General features: G+C 36.7%; 3 protein-coding genes across 3 annotated transcripts in view; 2 read left to right on the top strand and 1 right to left on the bottom strand.

Annotated features, from left to right (window-relative positions):
- The window catches only part of LOC107720173 (sorcin-like), a 7,455-nt gene extending 4,662 nt beyond the window's left edge, over nt 1-2,793 (bottom strand). The window contains exon 1 of the mRNA XM_016527807.1: nt 2,500-2,793. Within this exon, the coding sequence (XP_016383293.1) occupies nt 2,500-2,538 (39 nt within the window). The 5' untranslated portion in view covers nt 2,539-2,793. The remainder of the gene's footprint in view (nt 1-2,499) is intronic.
- A 1,132-nt stretch (nt 2,794-3,925) lies between these two features.
- LOC107720166 (cytosolic 5'-nucleotidase 3-like) lies at nt 3,926-9,322 on the top strand. Its single transcript, XM_016527800.1, has 9 exons — nt 3,926-4,273; nt 6,605-6,703; nt 6,933-7,002; nt 7,355-7,401; nt 7,995-8,080; nt 8,165-8,254; nt 8,443-8,605; nt 8,719-8,919; nt 9,001-9,322. The coding sequence occupies exons 1-9, from the start codon at nt 4,136-4,138 to the stop codon at nt 9,100-9,102; spliced, it is 996 nt and encodes a 331-aa protein (XP_016383286.1). The 5' UTR covers nt 3,926-4,135; the 3' UTR covers nt 9,103-9,322.
- A 5,689-nt stretch (nt 9,323-15,011) lies between these two features.
- LOC107720171 (protein piccolo-like) lies at nt 15,012-22,571 on the top strand. Its single transcript, XM_016527805.1, has 5 exons — nt 15,012-15,017; nt 15,321-15,707; nt 18,606-18,983; nt 20,555-20,723; nt 21,140-22,571. The coding sequence occupies exons 1-5, from the start codon at nt 15,012-15,014 to the stop codon at nt 22,162-22,164; spliced, it is 1,965 nt and encodes a 654-aa protein (XP_016383291.1). The 3' UTR covers nt 22,165-22,571.

Below are 22,571 nucleotides of genomic sequence, written 5' to 3'. Positions count from 1 at the left end.
CAACAATACTACAGCGAGAATATAAGTTACGCCTTCTTTCTTTGCGTGAACGTTTGGGCGGCGTTATGCAAATCTTCTCACATCGTGACGTAGACATGTGGGGTGTGTTAGAACGAGCCGTTTTAGGTAGGTGTGGCTGACTCTTAACTTTTATAAAGAATTATCTCTTTGGATTTGAGACTTTAGTCTTTGCAACTTTACAGATCTTCTTTATGCACCAAGAGCTTGTAACACTCCAAAGAGAAAGGAAAAATTGAAATCGCATCATATGACCCCTTGAAGTACCTTAAGTAAATGGTTTAACATCACATTATGTAATTTTACTGTAAAACACTGTCAAATTTATGGTTTTAAGCTAGTTACAATGAATTACTGTATAATTTAAGTTGACAAACATGACATTACATATATGATTGTTTTATAAACATCATTTTGTTTATTCTTATTTTTTTTTTAATGCATTCATTTTTTAATCAGTTTATGGTACGGTGTTTTGTGTTACATTTGATCTTATTAATATTTATTGCATTGTTGTAATGTTGTGTGTTACCCTGATGGCATTTTGTCTTTGTGTGTTTGACCCTGTGCACGGTGCATACTATATATTTGAGAATCAGCTATGGCTTATGGACAGGACACTTAAGATGAAACTTCATCATGTGGTTGTCTATTTTACCACCTGTATTTTAACATTAACATTTCACTTTATAAAATATCAATATGCCATCCTGTAATACTTGAATCACTGTTCACTGTCACCACATTTTTACAGTGAATTTTTATTCATTTCTTTTTCAGGGTAGTGTTTAAATAACCCTGAACTTGACTGAACTCAATTTAAAGTATGGAGAAAAAAAAAAGAAAGTCAAGTACCGGCAACTGTTTGGTTACCAACATTCTTAAAAATATCTTCTTTTGTGTTCAAAAGAAGAAAGAAACTTTTGGAACATCTCAAGGGTGAGTAAATGATGACAGAATTGTCATTTTTGGGTGAACGATCCCTTTAAGACTGAAGACAAGCTTTGAGTTTACATCATGCAAATAATACTGCAAAGTATACAGTACAGCACACTTATTCCAGGTTCAGTATGTGTCTACATAACTTTTGTTTACAGGTCTACACAAAGTATTAATACAAATATTATTTTTAAATTTAGTTAATAACAATATAATGTATTTAGAAAGCACATGATAAAATTAAGCCTCCCTGCAAGAACTTTTTCATAATTAATAAAGCAGAACTGTATAGAACAGTGGACCGTGTGAACAGGAAGTGTCTCAAATGTGGTTTTGCACAAGTGGTTGAAAATCCTGGACTAAAACCCAAAAGGTTGTAGGTTTAAATCAAAACACTTGATGAAGCAATCAATTAAATATCGCTACATGTGTTCTTGAGCAGGATACCAGACCTCATGCCCTTATAATTTAACTTGACTAAGAAACTCAAATTTCAAACCACATTATTCAGTGAACATTTGCTACTTTGTGATTTCCTCATGAGTTAACAAGTGTTACACCAACCGATTATTACCAATTAGTACTTTAGCTGGCACTTTTATTTTGAAGTTAAGTATTTGCAGGAAGGACGACCTAGTGATATACTACAGTGATTTACAATCCTGGGCACACAGCACTGCACATTTTCTACGTCTTTCTTATTTAACACAATAAATGCAGATCACAAGCTCCATTAAAGGGATAGTTCACCCAAAAATGAAAATTCTGTCATCATTTACTCACCCTCATGTCGTTCCAAACCTGTATGAGTTGCTTTCTTATGTTGAACTTAAAAGAAGATATTTTGAAGATTGCTGGTAATCAAAACAGTTGGTGGTTGCCATTGATTTCCATAGTAGGGAAAAAAAATACTATGGAAGTCAATGGCAACCACCAACTGTTTGATTACCAGCAATCTTCAAAATATCTTCTTTTGTGTTCAACATAAGAAAGCAACTCATACAGGTTTGGAACGACATGAGGGTGAGTAAATGATGACAGAATTTTCATTTTTGGGTGAACTATCCCTTTAAGAGAGAACTGGACTGAGTGTGTCAGATAAGAGAAACACATCAAATGCGCAATGCTGTGGGCCAGGACTGGGACCACTGGTCTACAGTCGTGTCTCTGACACACCCAGTTCTGGTCAAGGGTTACTGTACTAATCTGCTGATTAAAACCAAGTGTGTTTAGACAGTAAACCAGAGGTAGGCAGACCAGCAACAATTAAATGCCATATTTATTCTACCAACCCTTCAGGACAGCTTTAAACGCCATAGAACATAACACTTTCCCCTTTCAGCGCCCACTGTAAGATAAAGATCATAGCCATCGCCTAATAGAATTCACCCTGTGGCAATTTAAACAACATTAAACAAGTTCCTGATCACACTATGATAGAATAAGCACAAGATTGCTTGACATGAGGCTTTACCAAACGTTCTGTATAAAATTGTACAGCGTATGAATTCATATAATGAACAGAACACTGATAAATCCTACCCCGCCCGCAGCTGGTGCACCGTATCCCGGGAAATTCATTGTAAACGAGCGTTTTCTTCTGGAGACTGCCCAAAACCGGACAAGTTGATGCTGTTTAAGTGTGTGGAATTTAATCTCCACCCTCTTCCGTAATGGGCGTGTCTTAGGCAAACCCAAGGTCTTTTTTTCCCCTACTAACGTAAGATGCTCCACTCGCTACTATGGCAATAGATAAACGATCCAAATAATAAATCCATTCTTTTGTCTTGGATCAACTGTGAAATGGATTTTAAAGCCTAGAAGCGAATGAAACTATTGCTTCTGGAAAATAATAGACTGTTCAGAGTATACCGCGACACCTGCTGTCCAGTGAGTGTAGAACTCCTGCAGAAAATGCAGATATTTGCGATATATATATAATATAAACAAATCTCTGTAAAATGTGTAGACTTTATATTTAGATGCTTATATTATCTTTATTAAATAGGCTGTGCGTTGAAAAAGGAGATAGCCTACTTGTGTAATTGAGGCAGGTGAATTACGTATTTATAAGAATTTTAAAAACTTAGAAAAGTTTTTAGTAACACTTTAGTTTAGTGAGCATATTATTAACTAGTTGCTTTAGTTATTAGTATACATATTACTAGCATGTTGGCTGCTTATTAGTAAATATAAAGCACATATTCTGCATGACCCAACACCTCAACAGCAGCCGTCTTGCTTACTATTAATAAGCAGCACATCAGGAGTTTTTTTTTCTTTTTCGTTTTTTTCTTTTTTTTTATTGAACAGTATCAATTTACACACTCAAATGGGGACAATAAAATGCATATGACAAAATATACACTTTACCAATCACATCTCCATCATACATAAATGTCCATGTGTGTATATATATATATATATATATATACATACAATAACAACAAACAAAACAAACATTCTTTAAACATTTCAGGGGCTTGCAAGGAGGGGGAAAAAAAGAAAAAGAAAAAAGAAAGAAAGAAAAGAAAAGAAAAAGAAAAACACATCAGGAGTTTCCTGAGGGAAAACTCTTAGTGGATATGTCTTCCAATCTGGTGCAAGTTTTTTGTTAGGTTTTTTTTTTTTTTTTTTTTTTTTTTTTTTTTTTTGCAAGGAGGGGGAAAAAAAGAAAAAGAAAAAAGAAAGAAAGAAAAGAAAAGAAAAAGAAAAACACATCAGGAGTTTCCTGAGGGAAAACTCGTAGTGGATATGTCTTCCAATCTGGTGCAAGTTTTTTTTTAGGTTTTTTTTTTTTTTTTTGTATATATTATTTTATTAGTAGTTTTATTTAATCATGTTATATCGATTATGGTGTGAATATCAATTTGGTATGTAAGGTACCAATATTTCTAAAATAATCAGCAAAGAAAGAGCGCCCCCTGGAGGCAAGGGTGTCCAGTCGAACGCATTGCATTGTGGTATACAGACTGAGACTGCTATGTAGTGTTGTGTACTTCACATTTGGACAACTGTAGTGTATCATCCGGGTATTCTATGCACGCAGACAGGATGCCTACTACATAGTGCAAAATGAGATAGGGTGTAGGTGTAGGGTGGTTGTGTACCGCTTTCGACACACCCAGTAAACGTAGTGTATGCGAGACAAGGTTTGTTTTCTAACCGGAGAGCGAACATGGACAGAAATGCAGTGGTTAAAGTGGGCGCGATGGCGAGCGCCACTATGTGCGCGCTGTTCGGCGGAGTCGTGTTCGCTCAGTACATTTTCACCAAAAAACAGAGAGCAGGAAAGAAAACCAAGATAATCGAGATGGTGAGTGCACATATTTCAAATTCTGTAATGGCTTTCACACCCCGTTTACCCAGCGAGCGAGTGGCGCATAAAATGAGTGCGTTCCCGAGGCTGTCAAGTTGAAGAGAAGTTGACGGCGGTCTTGGTTGAATGTAACGGATGTGTTCGCGCTGAAGGTCCAGTGCACTGAGGGCCCCGGCGCGCGCCACTACTGTCACACTGTCAACGTATGTGGGATGTAGAGGTCATTCAGCACTCTCGATCTGCGTTTGTTCAGAATAAATACAGTATCATGCTCAGGGGCGTAGATTACGCGGGGGACGTGTCCCCCCCAATTTTAATTTCACGTAAATTCGTCCCCCGCACTTTTTCGGGCAAGTGTGTTTGCATAGAGGTTTTCAAGAGCTGGTGTGAATAAATATAGATTTAAATTCACAGAGACAGGATAGTCTGTGCATGATCTGATGTTTTATTCGGACCCAGATTAAGGCGAGATGAACATCGCGGAGCGCTAAACACTCATAACTGTTTTCTATTTGAATATATTTAAAAATGTAATTTATAGTGATTTCAAAGCTAAATTTTTTGCATCATTACTCCAGTCACACTATCCTTCAGAAATCATTCTGATATTCTGATTTGCTGCTAAAAAAAACAATAATAATACTTAAAAAAGGAGGCACTGAAATGAGATGAGGCTCAGACATGGAACTGTTGCCACTGCAGTCATTTTCTTCAGCAAATCAGCATATTAGAATGATTTCTGAAGATCATGTGACACTGAAGACTGGAGTAATGATGCTGAAAATCCAGCTTTGATCACAGCAATCATTTTAAAATATATTCAAATAGAAAGCAGTTATTTTAAATAGTAAAAATATTTCACAACATTACTGCTTTTGCTGTACTTTGGATCAAATAAATGCAGGCAAATTCAAACGAACTAAAAACGAACAATTGCTTTACTCAGAATTGCCGCTATTTTAAAGTGAAAGTAAAATGGGCACACCGCTTTTACAAGCTATTTAAAAGCGAAGGAAAGCGAGGAAAAGAGGGAATGCCCCCGCGGTGATACCGGTATTACCGGTGTTGTCACACGCCGATTAACCGGTGGGAAAATTTCCTCACCGACACAACCCTAAAAGGAGCTGGTTGTCATGGTAACTTTTTTGGTGAAAACTCCCATCAGGGTTCAGCAGTTCCCACTTTTTGAGCTGCCTTGGCACCAGAAATATTGTTTTCCTAAAGCCATGAACCAAATCAACCAGTCCAGCTATGAGGTAAATTACAACATTACAAACTTCGATATCAGGCAAAAACAATATTGGAAAAATAGACAAGAAAACGAAACTGTGTACCTTACGGCTTTAATGAGGGGATTCCATGAAGCACTGCGAATGACATAAGTTAATAAAAATAAAAATGATGCATAGATATAATTGTTGATTTAAAGGGGACATAACGCACAGTTTCACCCAATCTCATGTTAATCTTGAGTACCTATAGAGTAGTACTGCATCCTTAGTATCTCCAAAAAGTCTTTAGTTTTATCATATTTATAAAAGAAAGATACAGCTTTACGATTCTCTCTGGAAACAGCCGAGCTCCTGGAGGCGTGCCGTGGGCGGAGCTAAAGATTGACTAGCACTTGAGCTCCACTGCCAACAAAACACAGACATTTGATGTAGTTTCACATACCGTCTGCAGTTCTGAATCATGACCGAGATCTTTTATAGCTCGACCGCTCCATCCTTCAGTATCAAACGATGTGCTAATCCAGCGTCGAACTGGGCAGATCACAAGTACATCCAGTGTACTCAGGGTATGTTGTCCACTGTATTTTTGGAATAGAGACGAGGAGGGACTCAACCTTCACAGTGACAAATCACACGTCAACACTGTCAGAATTTTAGTTTGCCAGTGGTTAGTACAACCCTATGTTAAAACTGTTTATAAATATACAGAAACCAGTCTCTCACATTAATTATAATACAAAAACCGTGTTTTCAAAACATTAAAGTGCATTACAGCACATTTAAATAACCATGATTTTGATTATTAAACCATTTTTCTGTAATAATTTGGTTATTACAAAATTATAACTCAAATATGTAGGTTGTTTTAAATTTTTACCTGTGATATATCACAGTCATTCTCTTCTGCCTCAGTGGATTTCTTCAAGCTAATAACTTTTTCTTCTTGACTGGTGAGAGACTTCAGCGTCTGCCCTCTTCTGGCTCCTCCCTCTCTGCAGTGACATCAGCACAGCATTAAGGAGAGGGGAGGGAATAATTAGTCATGCCACTGAACCGCTTGATCTCATTGGTTCTTTCTGTGTTTGTGTTTCTGAAGATGCCAGAGTTTGAGAAGAGCACAGTTCACATCAGCGACCCTGAGAGGGTGGAGCAGATTATCTGCAGTCTCATTAAAGGTGGAGCATCGAAACTGCAGGTACAAACACTGGCTTCATTAGGCCATCTGTCTGTCATACAATTATTGTCACATTACTAGTGTTATGCATTGAATGAAAACACACCTGTACTGTCAACACAATCATTAGTAGTGTTTAATAAATCAAGCATTACTGTTGCTTGATAATGCTGATAAATCAGTCTGTGACTAGTGTCTAATGACCCATGGTGTCCACCGTGGCTCTGCTGACTGTCCTTCTGTTCTTCAGATCATCACAGACTTTGATATGACGTTAAGCAAGTTTGCTGTCAATGGAAAACGTTGCCCAACATGTCATAGTGAGTAAAAAACAGCCCCCCCCCGCAACAAAGAGCACAACATTTGCAAGCATGAAGTCAATAAACAAAAGATTCTAAGAGGGTTACAATACATGAACTAAAATTTATTATATTATATATTAAAAGTATTACACTGTAAAAGTATTACCCAATTAAATTTGTAATAAATTTTTTTTTTTTCCAAATATATGTAAAAAAAAAAAAAAGTCCAGATAAAATAGGCTATTCTTTTAAAATGTACATTTATGGATGAAAAAATTCATAATAACCTGTTCTGGATATAAAATTAAAATATTAAAAATATTAAAATATGTCTTTGAGATCCAGTAATCTGTACGTTTTGCTTTTATAGATATCATTGACAACTGCAAGCTGGTGACAGAAGAATGTAGGAAGAAGGTACATGATTTTCTTCATCTTTTCTTCAACAAAACATGAGCGTTTAAAGTTTATTAAAGGGTTAGTTCACCCAAAAATGAAAATTCGGCTGCGTTTTACAACTTTGCTTCCTTTGCTCCTGTTAACAAACGTTGGTTTTCGCGAGAATCACCGGTGCATGCGCAACGCCAACCTCATACGTCATCCTCCCGGAGCTGCTTCTGTGTACAACTGTGTTGGCGCAAGCTAGATTAAAGTGATTATTACATTTTGAATATTGATGTTTTTCTTACAAAAACATATCGATTCGCTACAGGAGGACTTTGTTCATCCCCCGGAGCCGTGTGAGACACTTTTTTTTATGGATGGGTGATATTTTTTTAAGTTCTTTTGGACTGAAGCAATGCAACACCCGCTGAGTGGCATTAAACAGCTTGAATGATCAAAGACAATTTTTAATATAACTCCGACTGGATTCGTCTGAAAGAAGAAAGTCATATTCACCTAGGATGCTTCGGGGGTGAGTAAAACACAGCCTAATTTTCATTTTTGGGTGAACTAACCCTTTAAGTTGTATGAAGTAGATTTACATCCTAAAAATGTTATTTTTCCAGCTGCTTCAACTAAAGGAGACGTATTATCCAATAGAGATAGACCCTCATCTGACCATGGAGGAGAAATATCCATTTATGGTGGAGTGGTGAGTGACCACACATGCTAATAAACACACATGAAATGATCTTTCAAAATGCTTTATTAAATAAATGTGGTCTTTATTCTTCAGGTATTTTAAGTCTCACACATTATTGGTAGAACAAAGATTGCAAAAGGACAAACTTCCAGAGGTCGTGAGAGAGTCAGATGTCTGTCTAAGGTACAAACATCTCCACTCACATCAAGAGGTTTTCACAAACTTTCACTCTGAATACCAAGTAAACTTGCATTAGAATTGCAGCAGCTGTGGTATCATTTTGACTATCAACACTACACCAAAAGCACAATTACTCTCTCAAAGATGTTGCCAGATCTGATCTTTGGCATGTGTTTGGACGCATGTGACAGGGAAGGGTACGAGCAATTCTTTGACCGGCTGCACCAGCACAGCATTCCTGTGTTCATTTTTTCCGCGGGTCTGGGAGATGTGCTGGAGGAAATTATCAGACAAGCTGGCATCTACCACACCAGCGTCAAAATTGTGTCCAACTTCATGGACTTTGATGATAATGTGAGTCTCAAAGCCTTTATAAATATCACCGGTTTATATTACTCTCAAACACTGCTTTAATTGAGCTCAGTGATGATCATCTGGTGATCAGGATCTTCTGTATTGTTTTGCAGGGGGTTCTGAAAGGATTTAAAGGAGAGCTGATCCATGTTTACAACAAGCATGACGGTGCCCTGAGGAACACAGAGTATTTCAAACAACTGAAGGACAATGGAAACGTTATTCTGCTCGGAGACTCTCTCGGTGATCTCAATATGGCAGATGGTGTGCCCAACGTAGAGAACATCCTCAAAATCGGCTTTCTTAATGATAAGGTACTGATTTGTTTTCTCATTGCTCAAAACAGGTCCGTTGTTTAGTTGATTTCACTGATAAGGTTTTGTTGTATTTCACAGGTAGAGGAATGGTTAGAAAAGTACATGGACTCTTACGATATAGTTCTGGTGAGGGATGAAACACTGGAAGTGCCTAATTCCATACTACAGAAGATCTTATAATAGACACCGCAGAGCCACCGGCCCACAGCACAGCCTGCGAGGAAAAGACTCAAATTCCAGGATATTCAGAGTCACCTGGATAATTCCAGCACTGAGGCCAGCCTTCATGTTGTCGACATGTCTCACATGCTCACAAGCCATACATACTTCACCCTTTGACCTTTTTAAAGTTGTGTCCTCTCATCATAATAAACTATTTTAATAAACGCATACATCTGGAATCTCGGTGTAAACAAATATCAAAGGAAAAATATTTAATTTGCATATTGGTCAAATTATTTTTTGTAGTAAATTCCAGGATATTCAGAGTCACCTGGATAATTCCAGCACTGAGGCCAGCCTTCATGTTGTCGACATGTCTCACATGCTCACAAGCCATACATACTTCACCCTTTGACCTTTTTAAAGTTGTGTCCTCTCATCATAATAAACTATTTTAATAAACGCATACATCTGGAATCTCGGTGTAACCGAATATCAAAGGAAAAATGTCATTTGCATATTGGTCAAATTATTTTTTGTAGTATTTTTGATATGGAAATTCAGTGTTTGCTATAATAGTTGGGACAGTGAACAGTACAAAGCCCAACTGACATATCACATTCATCATCATTCTTAAAATGATGTGCACTTTTAAAGTCTGAAGAGCTGTTAAAGTTCTCATGGAACTTTGCATGCACAGATCAAAATGAAAGCAATACTGTTAATTGCTCCAAAAGCCATGCGGTTTCATGTATTGTGTGCTTTGTCTTGTGAGAATGTGTAAGCATAATTGATCAACCTTTCGTGTGTTAACATTTGCACAACCTTCTGATCACCTGTGAGGTAGGCAATAAAGTTTTTTTTTCTAGAGTGTTTGATTCTATGAAATTATGTGTGAATGAATGAGAAAGATTTATACAAAGTTGGCAATAACTGCAGGTGACTATATTACTTTTATAAAAGAAAAAGTCCAACCTGTTTGGCAGGAAGGCTGAACACAGGGTTTGTATAAAGATAAAAAATATCTATATTGTAACTGTTACGCTTTCAAGATTTGAAATGTTCATGGATTTGGAATATGTTCCCTGAAAATGCTAGTGAGGTTAGGTTTAGTGCCTCCAAACATCTTGAGTCTTTTGAATTTGATAACCATAACCAGTGTTGGGGAAAATTCACTTTTAAAAGTAATGCATTACAATGTTGCATTGCTCAGTTAATTTTTATGGAAAGTAATGCTTTGTTACTTTTGCATAACTTTTTGTCAGCTGGGACAGGAGAAGTGTCAGTGAATAAATGGGAAAACAAAGTAACATGCGCTACTTATTTGAAAAAGTAACTCCGATATTTTCTTATACATTTAAAAGTAATGCATTACTTTACTAGTTACTTGAAAAAAAGTAATCTGATTACATAACTCGCGTTACTTGTAATACATTACCCGAACACTGACCATAACCCTAACATATTTGTTCACTGTGACAATTTATCCAGATTACATACACTGTAAAAAAAATTCCGTAAAATTTACGGTAAAAAAAGAAGAAACATAGTTATTTCAACAAAAAAAAACATCAAATTTGAAATGCAATTCAGGGAATTCTGGGAATGTCAATTTATGGTTATTCACTGTAAATTATACGGTATTTTTCACTTCCAAAAACGGTATACTACCGTAGAATTTATGTCCAATATATGTAATGTCCAATACAGTTTTTCACCGTATATAGTAGGGGAATTTACCGTTAACCATTTAACAGGTTTTTACTGTAGCATTTTTACAGTCTTTTACCGTTAAATCCACGGTCATTTTTTACAGTGTATGCCATTAGGCAGTGACAAATGGGTGTGTTTTTTATGTTATGACTTACTGAAATGATTTGTCCCAAAAAAGAAGCAAGTCTTATGCTTTAGTGTTTTCCACTCAAATTAGAACAATGTGCATCTATTTTTTCTTCATTGTGTGAAATGCTGAGCATTAAATCTTATCTCCAAGGGCCTTTTTTTCTTTTCTGCGGTTCTTGTCTGTAGTTGCAGTGCTAGTCGTGACCTGCCTTTGAACATCAGACCATCAAACAAGCAAAATGACATGCAATTACCAACACTCTACTGTATCTGCAGGTTCTGACAGCTATCCAATAAACAAACAGCGTTTATGGTAAACGAAAGAATTTATTATTTAGAAGTTTCTTTCATGTCCTCCTCCATCCGTCCATTCAAAAGAGACTTGAGAGTAAATTTTCACATTTCATTTTTACTCAACACGGTTTGGAAAAAATGAATGCTCTTCCTCACAGTTTGTAACTAGCAGTCTCAGAAAAACAAACAAACAAAAAAAAACTTTATGCAGTGTACACATTGGAAAATGTTCATTGTAAATTAAGGTTAATCATTTAGAGCAGTTTAAATCTAAACTTTGCAGGGCTCCGGCCCTCCAGGAATTGAGTTTGACACCCCTGAGTTAGAGCATGTTGAGGGTTCATTTTTGGTTCATCTTACATAAATGATGAAGATGGTGAATTTGTCAGTGATATTCAGTGTCATCCCTTCCATCATGCTGTACATCTGGTTCTGCAGATAGTCTGCCACTGTTTTGTGCTTTTTTGCACAATGAGAAACCCTCAGAAACAGCAGATACATACATACGTCTTCTCTTTCAAATGCTTCTAATCCATCTTGCTGCACTGCCACAGAGAGTTCAGCAAAAATGTGCCTCTGTAATTGCTAGCTTGTGGCATGGAAATTCTCTAGTACTGAGTACCAAAACTGCATCATGTAGGTCATCTCCAAAACGTCCAGCGGTGCACAGCACAGATGCTTCTCTGCAAGTTTCTAATTTCCCATGTATGTCACTGGAAATTTAGCTCAAGGTCTTTCTGACCTGTCTGACCTCTCTAACTGCATGACACAAAATGGATTAAGGGATTATTTCTGTTCTTCCCTGACATGTTGCTTGCATTGTTGCCCCCTACAACTAGAAAGGTCACACCCAAGACTGTTAGCCATAGCCAGAATGCACTCATGAAAGAGGTCTAAGGTGGAGTTTGCGATTAATGCTTTTTATCCCCTCGGCAATGGTTTGCTTGAATTTCTCACTCATTAGCAGAATAAACTCTTCACACATGGTCGATGATAAATACATTTTGTGGGATCAGTTAGAAAATAAGTGACATGAGGGATGAGGGTGGTGCTGGGCGTAGTGTCCTGCCTACCCAAATATTCCTTAACACGGTTTTTCCCGAGAAAGTCACCAACCCCCAAGAAAACAACTTAAAACACATGCATTGTCCCTATACCCCAATAACATGCTGCTGGAACCAGGCCTGAGAAGAGAAATATCATTTGCCTAATGTATCAAGTTAATTGAACAAAATAAACGTGCACTTCGGCCAGTGCTTCAGTGCTTGTATTGAAATATTTGATATGCTACCATGATAAAACTGTGCGAGATTTTTGGAGATTTTTGGGAGGAAGCAGCACTGGTAGAAACTCTTTGAGCTCCTGCAAGCTCCTTTATGACAGTAGCAGTGTTGGGGAAAGTTACTTTTAAAAGTAATGCATTACAATATTCTCTCAACATGGGGACAGGAGAGCTGTCAGTCAATAAACTGGGGGAAAAAAGTAACTTGCCTTATTTGAAAATGTAACTCAGATATGATCTTGTAAATTAAAAAGTAATCCGTTACTTTACTAGTTACTTGAAAAAAGTAATCTGATTACGTAACTTGCATTACTTGTAATGCGTTACCCCCAAACACTGGACAGTAGACTGTTTTTATGATTAGGCCCTACCACTAATCTATTCAGTGATTTTCAAGTTAAAATATAATGCATAATAGTTACTGGATTTGTGGTATGGGATATATTATATGGGGGCATATTTCGAGTTAGGGTCGTTGGGTTAGTTTTGGTACTCAGATCTGGCAACCCTGCTGCCGGTAGTGTGGGCACTCGCGCATAATCAGTGACATACAAGTCGAAAAGGAAGGGCATAAAAAGTTGAAGTGGAACGCGGCTGCTGCTGGCTTCAAAAGGGCTCTCAGTGAACGAGTAAATGTATGAAGTGAACGAGAGCGTATCATTCCCTTGAAAGATTCATTTTAAACCACCGTTTCGTTCATGAATCTAACATCAGAAAGAGGAGACACAGGGAGAAAGAAAGAAAGCCTGCCGATGATTGTGAGGGGACTGATTTTACGTTTTGGCTAATTGGTGTTACTTTGTTAGCTGCCTCATTACTTACTAAATATCTATTTAGGTTCATGACTATTTCGCGTTAAATATTATTAGTTAGCGTTAGCTAGCTATTTAGTGCACATACATATTTGTCCCTTTATCTGATTCATGGAACCAGCGGTGATAACCGGAGCTTGCTTACCGTACCTTTTTCTAAGCGGCACATTCTAATTGTATTTAAAACTATAGTTTATTAGTCTAACCAGCTTGCTAGATTAGATTTATATGTGACCCTGGACCACAAAACCAGTCATAAGGGTCAATTTTTTGAAATTGAGATTTATACATCATCTGAAAGCTGAATAAATAAGCTTTCCATGGTTTGTTAGGATAGGACAATATTTGGCCGAGATACAACTATTTGAAAATCTGGAATCTGAGGGTGCAAAAAAATCTAAATATTGAGAAAATCGCCTTTAAAGTTTTCCAAATGATATCCTTAGCAATGCATATTACTAATGATAATACATTTTTGATATATTTACGGTAGGAAATTTACAAAATATCTTCATGGAACATGATCAATATCCTAATGATTTTTGGCATAAAAGAAAAATCGATAATTTTGACCCATACAATGTATTTTTGGCTATTGCTACAAATATACCCAAGTGACTTATGACTGGTTTTGTGCTCCAGGGTCACATATGCGGGTCAAAGATGAAAAGCGGTTTTCAATCATCAAAACTATAAAAGTTTAATAAAGCTTTGTTATTTTTTCGTACATTAGATTGTGTCCCGTTTAATAATAATAATAATTATTATTATGATTACTATTATTATTTTCTGAGCAAAAAAAATAATGACTATCATATAGTTTTAACAAGATTTACAGAAAAAAAAAACATTCATTGTAACATTCATTGTATAGCCTAGCTACCAAAAATTATTGTCAGAAAAATTTTGAACAAGAATCATTAGATGACATTAAAATACTTTAATTTAGGATCACAGTGCACTATCCTTCAAACCACTAGGTTTTGTCAGCAATAAGTGTTTAATCATTTAAAATATAATAATAAATATAATAAATGTAGTATGATAACTTATTATTTTATATTTTCAATTATTTTATATGTTAACTTATTTTAAGTACAGGTCAGAATAAGTATGTTGTTTCATTTTGACATAAATATATCTGTTACACTGATAACGATGGAACATTATTTCACCCATATTTTGACATTGTATTTCCACAAAAGTTATTTGAAACATTAAAGTAGACACTTTAGTTGCTTTTAAAGTGCTTTGTGTGTGTGTGTGTGTGTGTGTGTGTATACACACTTTTGTAAACTGAATTTGGTCACCAAAATGGGACGTCTCGTCTTTGACCCATGCATGGATTTATATGCAAAAATGTAATGTAGCTTAAGTATGTTTTTATAGGTTTTTTTTTGTGGTTTTTTTGTAAAATGGGAAGCAATTGTATTATAGTGAAGAGAACACATTTTAGATGAAAGTTTATAGTTATTTTCCGTAACTGACACTTATCACGCTGACACTTACTAACTGAATATTCTTGTCTATTCAGCACATCACAGTTAAGCAGAGAGGGCAAGAGCCTCGACCGCGACGCTGCCGTACAGATGCTACTTTATTCACATGCCCCTTCTGCACAACTGATGTATGTAAGCCAAGACAGTACCATCAAATAATGACCCATATAGCTGGCCATAAACTGAGAGCGGTTGAATATGGAGGTGAGTGTGTGAGGATACAGTTTCTTTGTTAGCAGTAGTTAACATGTTATAAACTAACAATGAAAAAAATATTTTTGGTTGTATGTGGAGGTGAGTGTGTGAGCATAGTTTCTTTATAATAAGGTAGTAATAGTTAACTAACATATGTTAGGAACTAAGTGTGAAAAGTATTTTTACATCATCCATTATGCCTGGTCAATATTATGCTAATACAAATGTGCTCAAACCTCTGTTTTAGATAATGTTATATACAGCTGTAACATTGGCTGTGGCAAAAAGGCCAAACATTTTCACTGCTGCCAGTGTCCCAAGACTTACATCAATAAAGGTGACCTAAAACAGCATCTTTCCAGTGCTCATCCAATAGCTACTTGCACTCCAGAACCACAACCTGTAAGTCACCCACTACAAGAACCTCCTTCACAGCAACAACCAGCACCTCATCCACCACCAGAACCTCCTTCACAGAAACAACCAGCACCTCATCCACCACCAGAACCTCCTTCACAGAAACAACCAGCACCTCATCCACCACCAGAACCTCCTTCACAGAAACAACCAGCACCTCATCCACCACCAGAACCTCCTTCACAGAAACAACCAGCATCTCAACCACAAGAACTTGATTTGCAGCAAGCAGCACCTCCAGCGATTGAGAGAAAGCAGAACTCTGTGCAGGGTCCTAGTAGGGTGAGTCTGAATTCCAAAAACGTTAGAAATACATTGTGTGGATAAATCATGAAGCCATGCAACGTGTCAACAATAGGATTTACTGAGCAAAAGTATGTTCGAATTTTCACCAAATATAATGTTATATCTTTTGGTATAAGTGTGTTAATAGGGAATGTCAGTTCACACTTCCAGACATTCCTTTTGTCATTATTTGTAATAATCCAGTGAAATATTTGTATGTGCGTGATTCTGACAACATACACAGAGATATGATCTCACCATCATTGAGTCTGTCTGTGATTACATGAAGAGACAAAAAATGAGGTAACTAAATCCATAAGAACTGTGAGAACATCTCCAAGATGCTTGGTGAATTCTACCTGTGAAGCTACAGTACTGTGAAAAGTTTTAATCACGTGTGCAAAAGTGCTGTAATGTAAGGATGTTCTCAAAAATCAAGTCATAAATAGATTGTATTTATCAGATAAGTTATATTAACTAACTAAAAATCTCACTGGTTTATTACAGTTAATGGCACTATGAATGTTTAGAAATGCAAAGTGATATTTCCCACTGGCGCACTAAAGCAAAAGATAAAAATTACTTATGTAACATGCCTCACTGTAAAGTACTGTATGTGGTATTAGTGGGCAAAAAAATATGCAAAACAAAACAGGGCGTTTCCCAATCATTGGGTGTTTTCAATCCAGCATGGGTGTTTGCAACCGCTTTAACTGAATTGTTTAAATCAAGTGGACTGTTCCTGACACATTTCTCTTTTCAACTGTCTTTATGACAGAAAGTGATTTGAAAAAGTGAAGAAACACTAAGACAAAGCACCTGCAGATGAGTGTAAAGGGATTGTTTATAGTGTTGACTAAATTGTGTGACTTTGCTTGCTAGATGCCCATTTAATTATAAAAAGCATGGACTATCTAGCATTAAAGGGGTCATATGATGCGATTTCATTTTTTTCCTTTCTTTTTGGAGTGTTACAAGCTCTTGGTTATAAAGTGGGGCAGTTCCAACTTTGCAAGGACAGTCTGGCGCTTCTGACTCCCAGCCTGTAAGTAAATTTTTTATATTTAAAGAATTTGCCACTGATGATTCAAACGCGAGTTTTGAGCAGTGTAGAGTAGCGCTTGTTGTTTGTCGTTTCTCCTTTCATAAATACAGACATGGTTTTATATTTATGGAGCGCGATACGCAACGCGTAAAAACACAGTATAAGTCATTATAATCAGTAATTATGTCCCCACTGGATGCAACAAATGCCTCGTTTGTAATGGGTTTTATTGGTTTTGTCTCGCCGTGCCGGGAGACGGCGTCACAGTATGGTAAGGGGCGTAATGACTTGAGGTATTCAGCCAATCACAACGCACTGGATAGCTGGCCAATCAGCGTACACCTCGCTTTTCAGAACGATGAGCTTTGTAAAAATCGACGCGTTTCAGAAAGGCGGGGCATAGAGAAGAAACAATAATGTACATTATGTGGAAAATAATGTGTTTTTTGAACCTTAAACCGCATAAACACATTGCATTACACCAAATACACAACATAATGTTATTTTTAGCAACGTCATATGACCCCTTTAAGTATTATTAGTTAATTTTAGCTAGCTGTTTAGTGAATCTAGCTCTTTAGCTGTGAAACCAGTGGTGATAATGGTAACTTGCATAACCCTTTCCAGATGGTATATTCTTATTGCATTTAAAAATAACAATGACATTAGCTAGTTAGCTTTCTAGACTAGATTTCTAGGCACTATATAATGTAACTTGTTAAATTAATCAGTTGATTACACCATGAAACAATTTTTATTAAGTTGTTTTGCTTTTATTTTTATTGTTTATTTATGAAGTTTGACATGCTGAATACAAAAATCACATGACTTTGTGTGTATCATTAACAGTGCTCATGAAAACTAAAAAAAATATATGTTTACCGCTTATACAAGCTAATCTGTTATCACTCATGCATAAAAATTACATGGTACATGCATAATACTGAGCTAACAACAGCTTGACATAAACAATTACCAAAGGTGAGTCGTCTTCAGAAGTGTATGTTGGATGATTTTTGTATTTTATGACTAGTCCCACAATGTTCTGGAATGTTCCAGAATGTTATAGAAACTTCTAGAATGTTCCCATCCTTGCAAAAGCAAAATATCTTTTAAAAAAACATGCAAAATTAGTATAAAAACTTATGTGTACTAAACCAATGTTTTATAATTAATGATGGAAGTTCTAAAATTGACCTGACATAAATATTTACCAAAGTATTGATGCTACGTGAAAAAAGTACAATAAAAATTAACACCATAGATAGAATTACAGAAGAACCATAAAAAATGTAAGCGAAACTAATTGTTTTACATTGTGTTATTGTTTTCTAGTAAAAAAATATGAAGCAATGGTAATATACATTGGGGAAAACATATTTCAGATTAAAATTTATAGACATTTCCTCTTGAGGGTAACTGATTTTATTTTTTTTTTCTTGTCTATTCAGCACATCACAGTTAAGCAGAGAGGGCAAGAGCCTCGACCGCGACGCTGCCGTACAGATGCTACTTTATTCACATGCCCCTTCTGCACAACTGATGTATGTAAGCCAAGACAGTACCATCAAGTAATGGCCCATATAGCTGGCCATAAACTGAGAGCGGTTGAATATGGAGGTGTGAGCATACAGTTTCTTTAGTAATACTTAATAATATTGTGGGAAGAGTTAACAAACATAAATAACAAAAATTATGAATGGTGAAAAAAAAAAATATTTTACAGCATTAATTATTCTTGGTCAATGTTGTGCTTATACAAATGTGCTCAAACCTCTGTTTTAGATAATGTTATATACAGCTGTAACATTGGCTGTGGCAAAAAGGCCAAACATTTTCACTGCTGCCAGTGTCCCAAGACTTACATCAATAAAGGTGACCTAAAACAGCATCTTTCCAGTGCTCATCCAATAGCTACTTGCACTCCAGAACCACAACCTGTAAGTCACCCACTACAAGAACCTCCTTCACAGCAACAACCAGCACCTCATCCACCACCAGAACCTCCTTCACAGAAACAACCAGCACCTCATCCACCACCAGAACCTCCTGAACCTCCTTCACAGCAACAGCCAGCATCTCATCCACCACCAGAACCTCCTTCACAGAAACAACCAGCATCTCAACCACAAGAACTTGATTTGCAGCAAGCAGCACCTCATCCACAAGAATTAGCAGCTTGTCCAGCGATTGAGAGAAAGCAAACCTCTTTTCAGTTTCCACGTAGGGTGAGTCTGATTTCTAAAAATTGAAATACATTGAGCTGAATGACTGACTATCTAGCATTAAGTATTATTGGTTAACATTAGCTAGCTATTTAGTGCATCTCGCTATTTGGCGCTTTAGCTATGAAACCAATGGTGATGCAGGTAACTTGCATTTAAAATATCAAAGGCTTATCCAGTCTAACCTTAGCTAGTTATCTAGGCTGGAGTTCTAGGCACTACATAATGTAACTGTTGAAATAATCAATTAGTTAAATGAATTAATCTAGTATAAATATGAAGCAATGGTAATATATATTGGGGAAATACATTTTAGACAAAAATTTGTAGGGATGCACCGATACCACTTTTTTTCAGAAAAAGTCCGATACCGATACTTTCATTTTTGGTACTCGCCGATACCGATACCTATACCTGTATTTTCACAGCATTTGTAATTTTTGTTTAAATATTGGGTACAAAAACAAAATAATAGTAATAATAATAATATGAATCATGTTATTTGGCTTCATTTAGCAAACCGATATTACCTTCAGTTATTTCCACACTTAATTATACCTGTTAAAATGTATTGTATACGCTTTTGTGACTTTCACTGTTAATTTTAATGGCGCATTAGAGCTGCTCCATTGCAGCAGCTCAATACTGTAATCACAAAACGTTTTCCTAAAATAATGCGGGGAACCACTCGTTATACATTATACAAGTGCATGTGTACTATTTTGGTGATGTAATTTGCGTCACAAGCAGTGTACACGGACCCTCGCGTACGAGTAAAAACCGAAGTATTCTTTGGCCTTAAAGCAAGCTAAATATACGCAGCGCGCACATGTTTGTATTGGTGCGGAATGAGAGAGACACTTACAGCCTAGCGCATTTCACCCAGTCTGCTAGTTTCACTTCTGCTTTAATTAAATAAAGTTGTGTATGCTTGACGTTTAAAATAAATGCTGTTTATTGTGAATGCCCCTATAATTTTTGTTTATTTTATATTTAGGATTTAGTTTTAATCCAAATGCATGCGCTAATGGAGCGAACAACAATCAAGATCATGCAACAGAAGTGCGCTCTCTCTCTCTCTCTCTCTCCTTACCGTCAAATAACTTTAGTAACTTGTGCATTGTTTTACTTACTTGCTTTTGACATATCCGACCGAACTACAAACTTTCCAGTGATGTCTGTGAGATATTCACTCGACAAACTCGCGCATCTGTGCAGCCGCGAGCTCAATCCACTCAGCGCGCTCATCTGCTTATCAGCTCGGGCACATCCGCTATACAGGCGTGAATATTGAATGTTTAACATTTATATTAATTACTTACATGTACTTCATAGACATCCTTAATCTCCAATAACTCCATTCTACGCTGTTGTTCTGTTTTCAGTGTTTCTTTTTCTGGACACAGCTCTATTCACACGCTGTTTGGTATCGGCTTTTGGTATCGGGGCATTTTAACGAGTACAGGAGCGCAGTATCGGGCCCGATACCGATACCAGTATCGGTTGCGGTGCATCCCTAAAAATGTATAGACATTTTCTCTTGAGGGTAACTGACATTTTTCTTGTCTATTCAGCACATCACAGTTAAGCAGAGAGGGCAAGAGCCTCGACCGCGACGCTGCCGTACAGATGCTACTTTATTCACATGCCCCTTCTGCACAACTGATGTATGTAAGCCAAGACAGTACCATCAAATAATGACCCATATAGCTGGCCATAAACTGAGAGCGGTTGAATATGGAGGTGAGTAGTGAGCTTAAAGTTTGTTTGGTAATACTTTATAATAATGTGGTAATACTTAACATATGTTATAAACTAACAATGAACTAATATTTTTACAGTATTCATCAATCTTGGTTAATGTTAATTTAAAAATATGCAAATACATTTTTAAAATGAAAAGTTGTATACTATATATTAACATTAATTCTGTAAAAGAAAGAAATGTCCATTGTTTAATGTATGTTGATCTACATTCACTAATGTTAAAAAAAGAAGTTTATTAGAAAGTGATATAATTTTTTCAGTTACATTTACATTTAGTCATTTAGCAGACGCTTTTATCCAAAGCGACTTACAAATGAGGATAAAAGTCATTTAAAAAAAGTTAAAGTCATTATGCAGGGTAATGTCTACTAACATTTTTTATTTATTTTTAGATTATGTTATGTACAGCTGTAACATTGGCTGTGGTCAAAAGGCCAGACATTTTCACTGCTGCAAGTGTCCCAAGACGTACATCAATAAAAGTGATCTAAAAAGGCATCTTTGCAGTGCTCATCCAATGGCTCCAGAAACACAACCTGTAGGTCGCCCACTACAAGCACCTTCTTTACAGCAACCTGCACCTTGTCCATCGGAATTAGCAGCTCATCCAGGGATGGCTAAAAGAAAGCAAATCTCCATGCAATGTCCTCACTGCGGGCTCAGTCTTAATTCTAAAAATGTAAAGAAACACATTGAGCGGAAGCATCATGAAGCCTTGCATCCCGTAACTTCAGTTCTACCAGCACAGTGTGTCGATAAAAAGAATGGACTATATGTTGTATCAGAATCATTTTGTAAGTCCTGTACCCTCATCCATGTGGTAAAATTTTTTTGGGGTTCATCCCACAAGGTTATGTGTGAAATGGATATTTGCAACAGTCGTGTTGAAATGGCACAAAGGAGTGAACTTTTGGTTGCACAATGTGTGCATCTAAGCTCAGTAGACTACACCTGTGCTGTTGCACCGAGTGAGGATTTATCAGAGCATGTGTTGACTGAGATGGTGGAGCGAAAATGGATTGGGGACATAAGGAAGAAACGATGCCTTAAGCTGCAACATCAGGCTAAAAGTAAAGGTGCCACATTTACTAGCCTTGTTACAATAGGAGGCCCCGACTACATGTATTATATATCAATTTATGAGCCAAAGGTGTCACATTACAGTAAACTGGGCAGAGTCTTGGTGAATTACAATGCCAAGATAAACACTTGGAATTGCCCTTGTAGCAAAGGTAGAAAATCATGCCTGCACAAGAGTATTGCAAAGTGGTGTCTCTATCAAATGAAGAAGCAGCTCTTCAAAAACCTGCCTGAAACAGAGGAAGGAATCGAACCAGCGCAACGTGAGGACCTGGCTTCCAAAAATGGGTGCCCACGTCTGGTTAGCGGAGACATCTCAGCCCAAAAGAAAAACTGATTCTGACCCACAACGAACGGACACTGCAAGTAGATTATTCTACTGATATTAGTGAACATAGAAAACAAAGACAACATGAATGTAAAATGAAGAAAATAAGGAAATCCAAAGTTCAATTATTTCAATATTGATTTAATGATTAATTGGTGATTGAGTAATTGCTGTTAATAACATCAATTAAGCGTATTAATTGTCGATTAATCAAGCTCTACACAAACATTGTGTTCATGAAACTACAGCTACTATTCAGCAAAGGGGAGAACAAAGAGACTGTTAGCTTTTTAAAAATGCATCACCATAACAGATCCAACAGTGTTATCCCCCTTTGTGTTTTTCAACTATTAGCAAAGCCAAACACACATTTATATCTGTTAATGGAGGAAGACTAGCGTACATTAAAAAATATA

The sequence above is a fragment of the Sinocyclocheilus rhinocerous genome, unplaced genomic scaffold (genome assembly GCF_001515625.1).
Source record: "Sinocyclocheilus rhinocerous isolate Xijiao unplaced genomic scaffold, SAMN03320098_v1.1 scaffold1683, whole genome shotgun sequence".
In the NCBI taxonomy this organism is placed as follows: Eukaryota; Metazoa; Chordata; class Actinopteri; order Cypriniformes; family Cyprinidae; genus Sinocyclocheilus; species Sinocyclocheilus rhinocerous.
Note: the sequence above shows the minus strand (reverse complement) of the source record. Positions and strands in the feature narration are given on the sequence as shown.

Bases quoted from the DNA above. Each gene is read 5' to 3' on its own strand.
- LOC107720166 (XM_016527800.1), top strand. From the start codon at position 4,136: ATGGACAGAAATGCAGTGGTTAAAGTGGGCGCGATGGCGAGCGCCACT. The intron at 4,274-6,604 runs GTGAGTGCACAT...GTGTTTCTGAAG, and splicing joins AAACCAAGATAATCGAGATG to ATGCCAGAGTTTGAGAAGAG. The intron at 7,402-7,994 runs GTACATGATTTT...TTATTTTTCCAG, and splicing joins CAGAAGAATGTAGGAAGAAG to CTGCTTCAACTAAAGGAGAC.
- LOC107720171 (XM_016527805.1), top strand. The intron at 18,984-20,554 runs GTGAGTCTGATT...TTGTCTATTCAG, and splicing joins CTTTTCAGTTTCCACGTAGG to CACATCACAGTTAAGCAGAG. The intron at 20,724-21,139 runs GTGAGTAGTGAG...ATTTATTTTTAG, and splicing joins GAGAGCGGTTGAATATGGAG to ATTATGTTATGTACAGCTGT.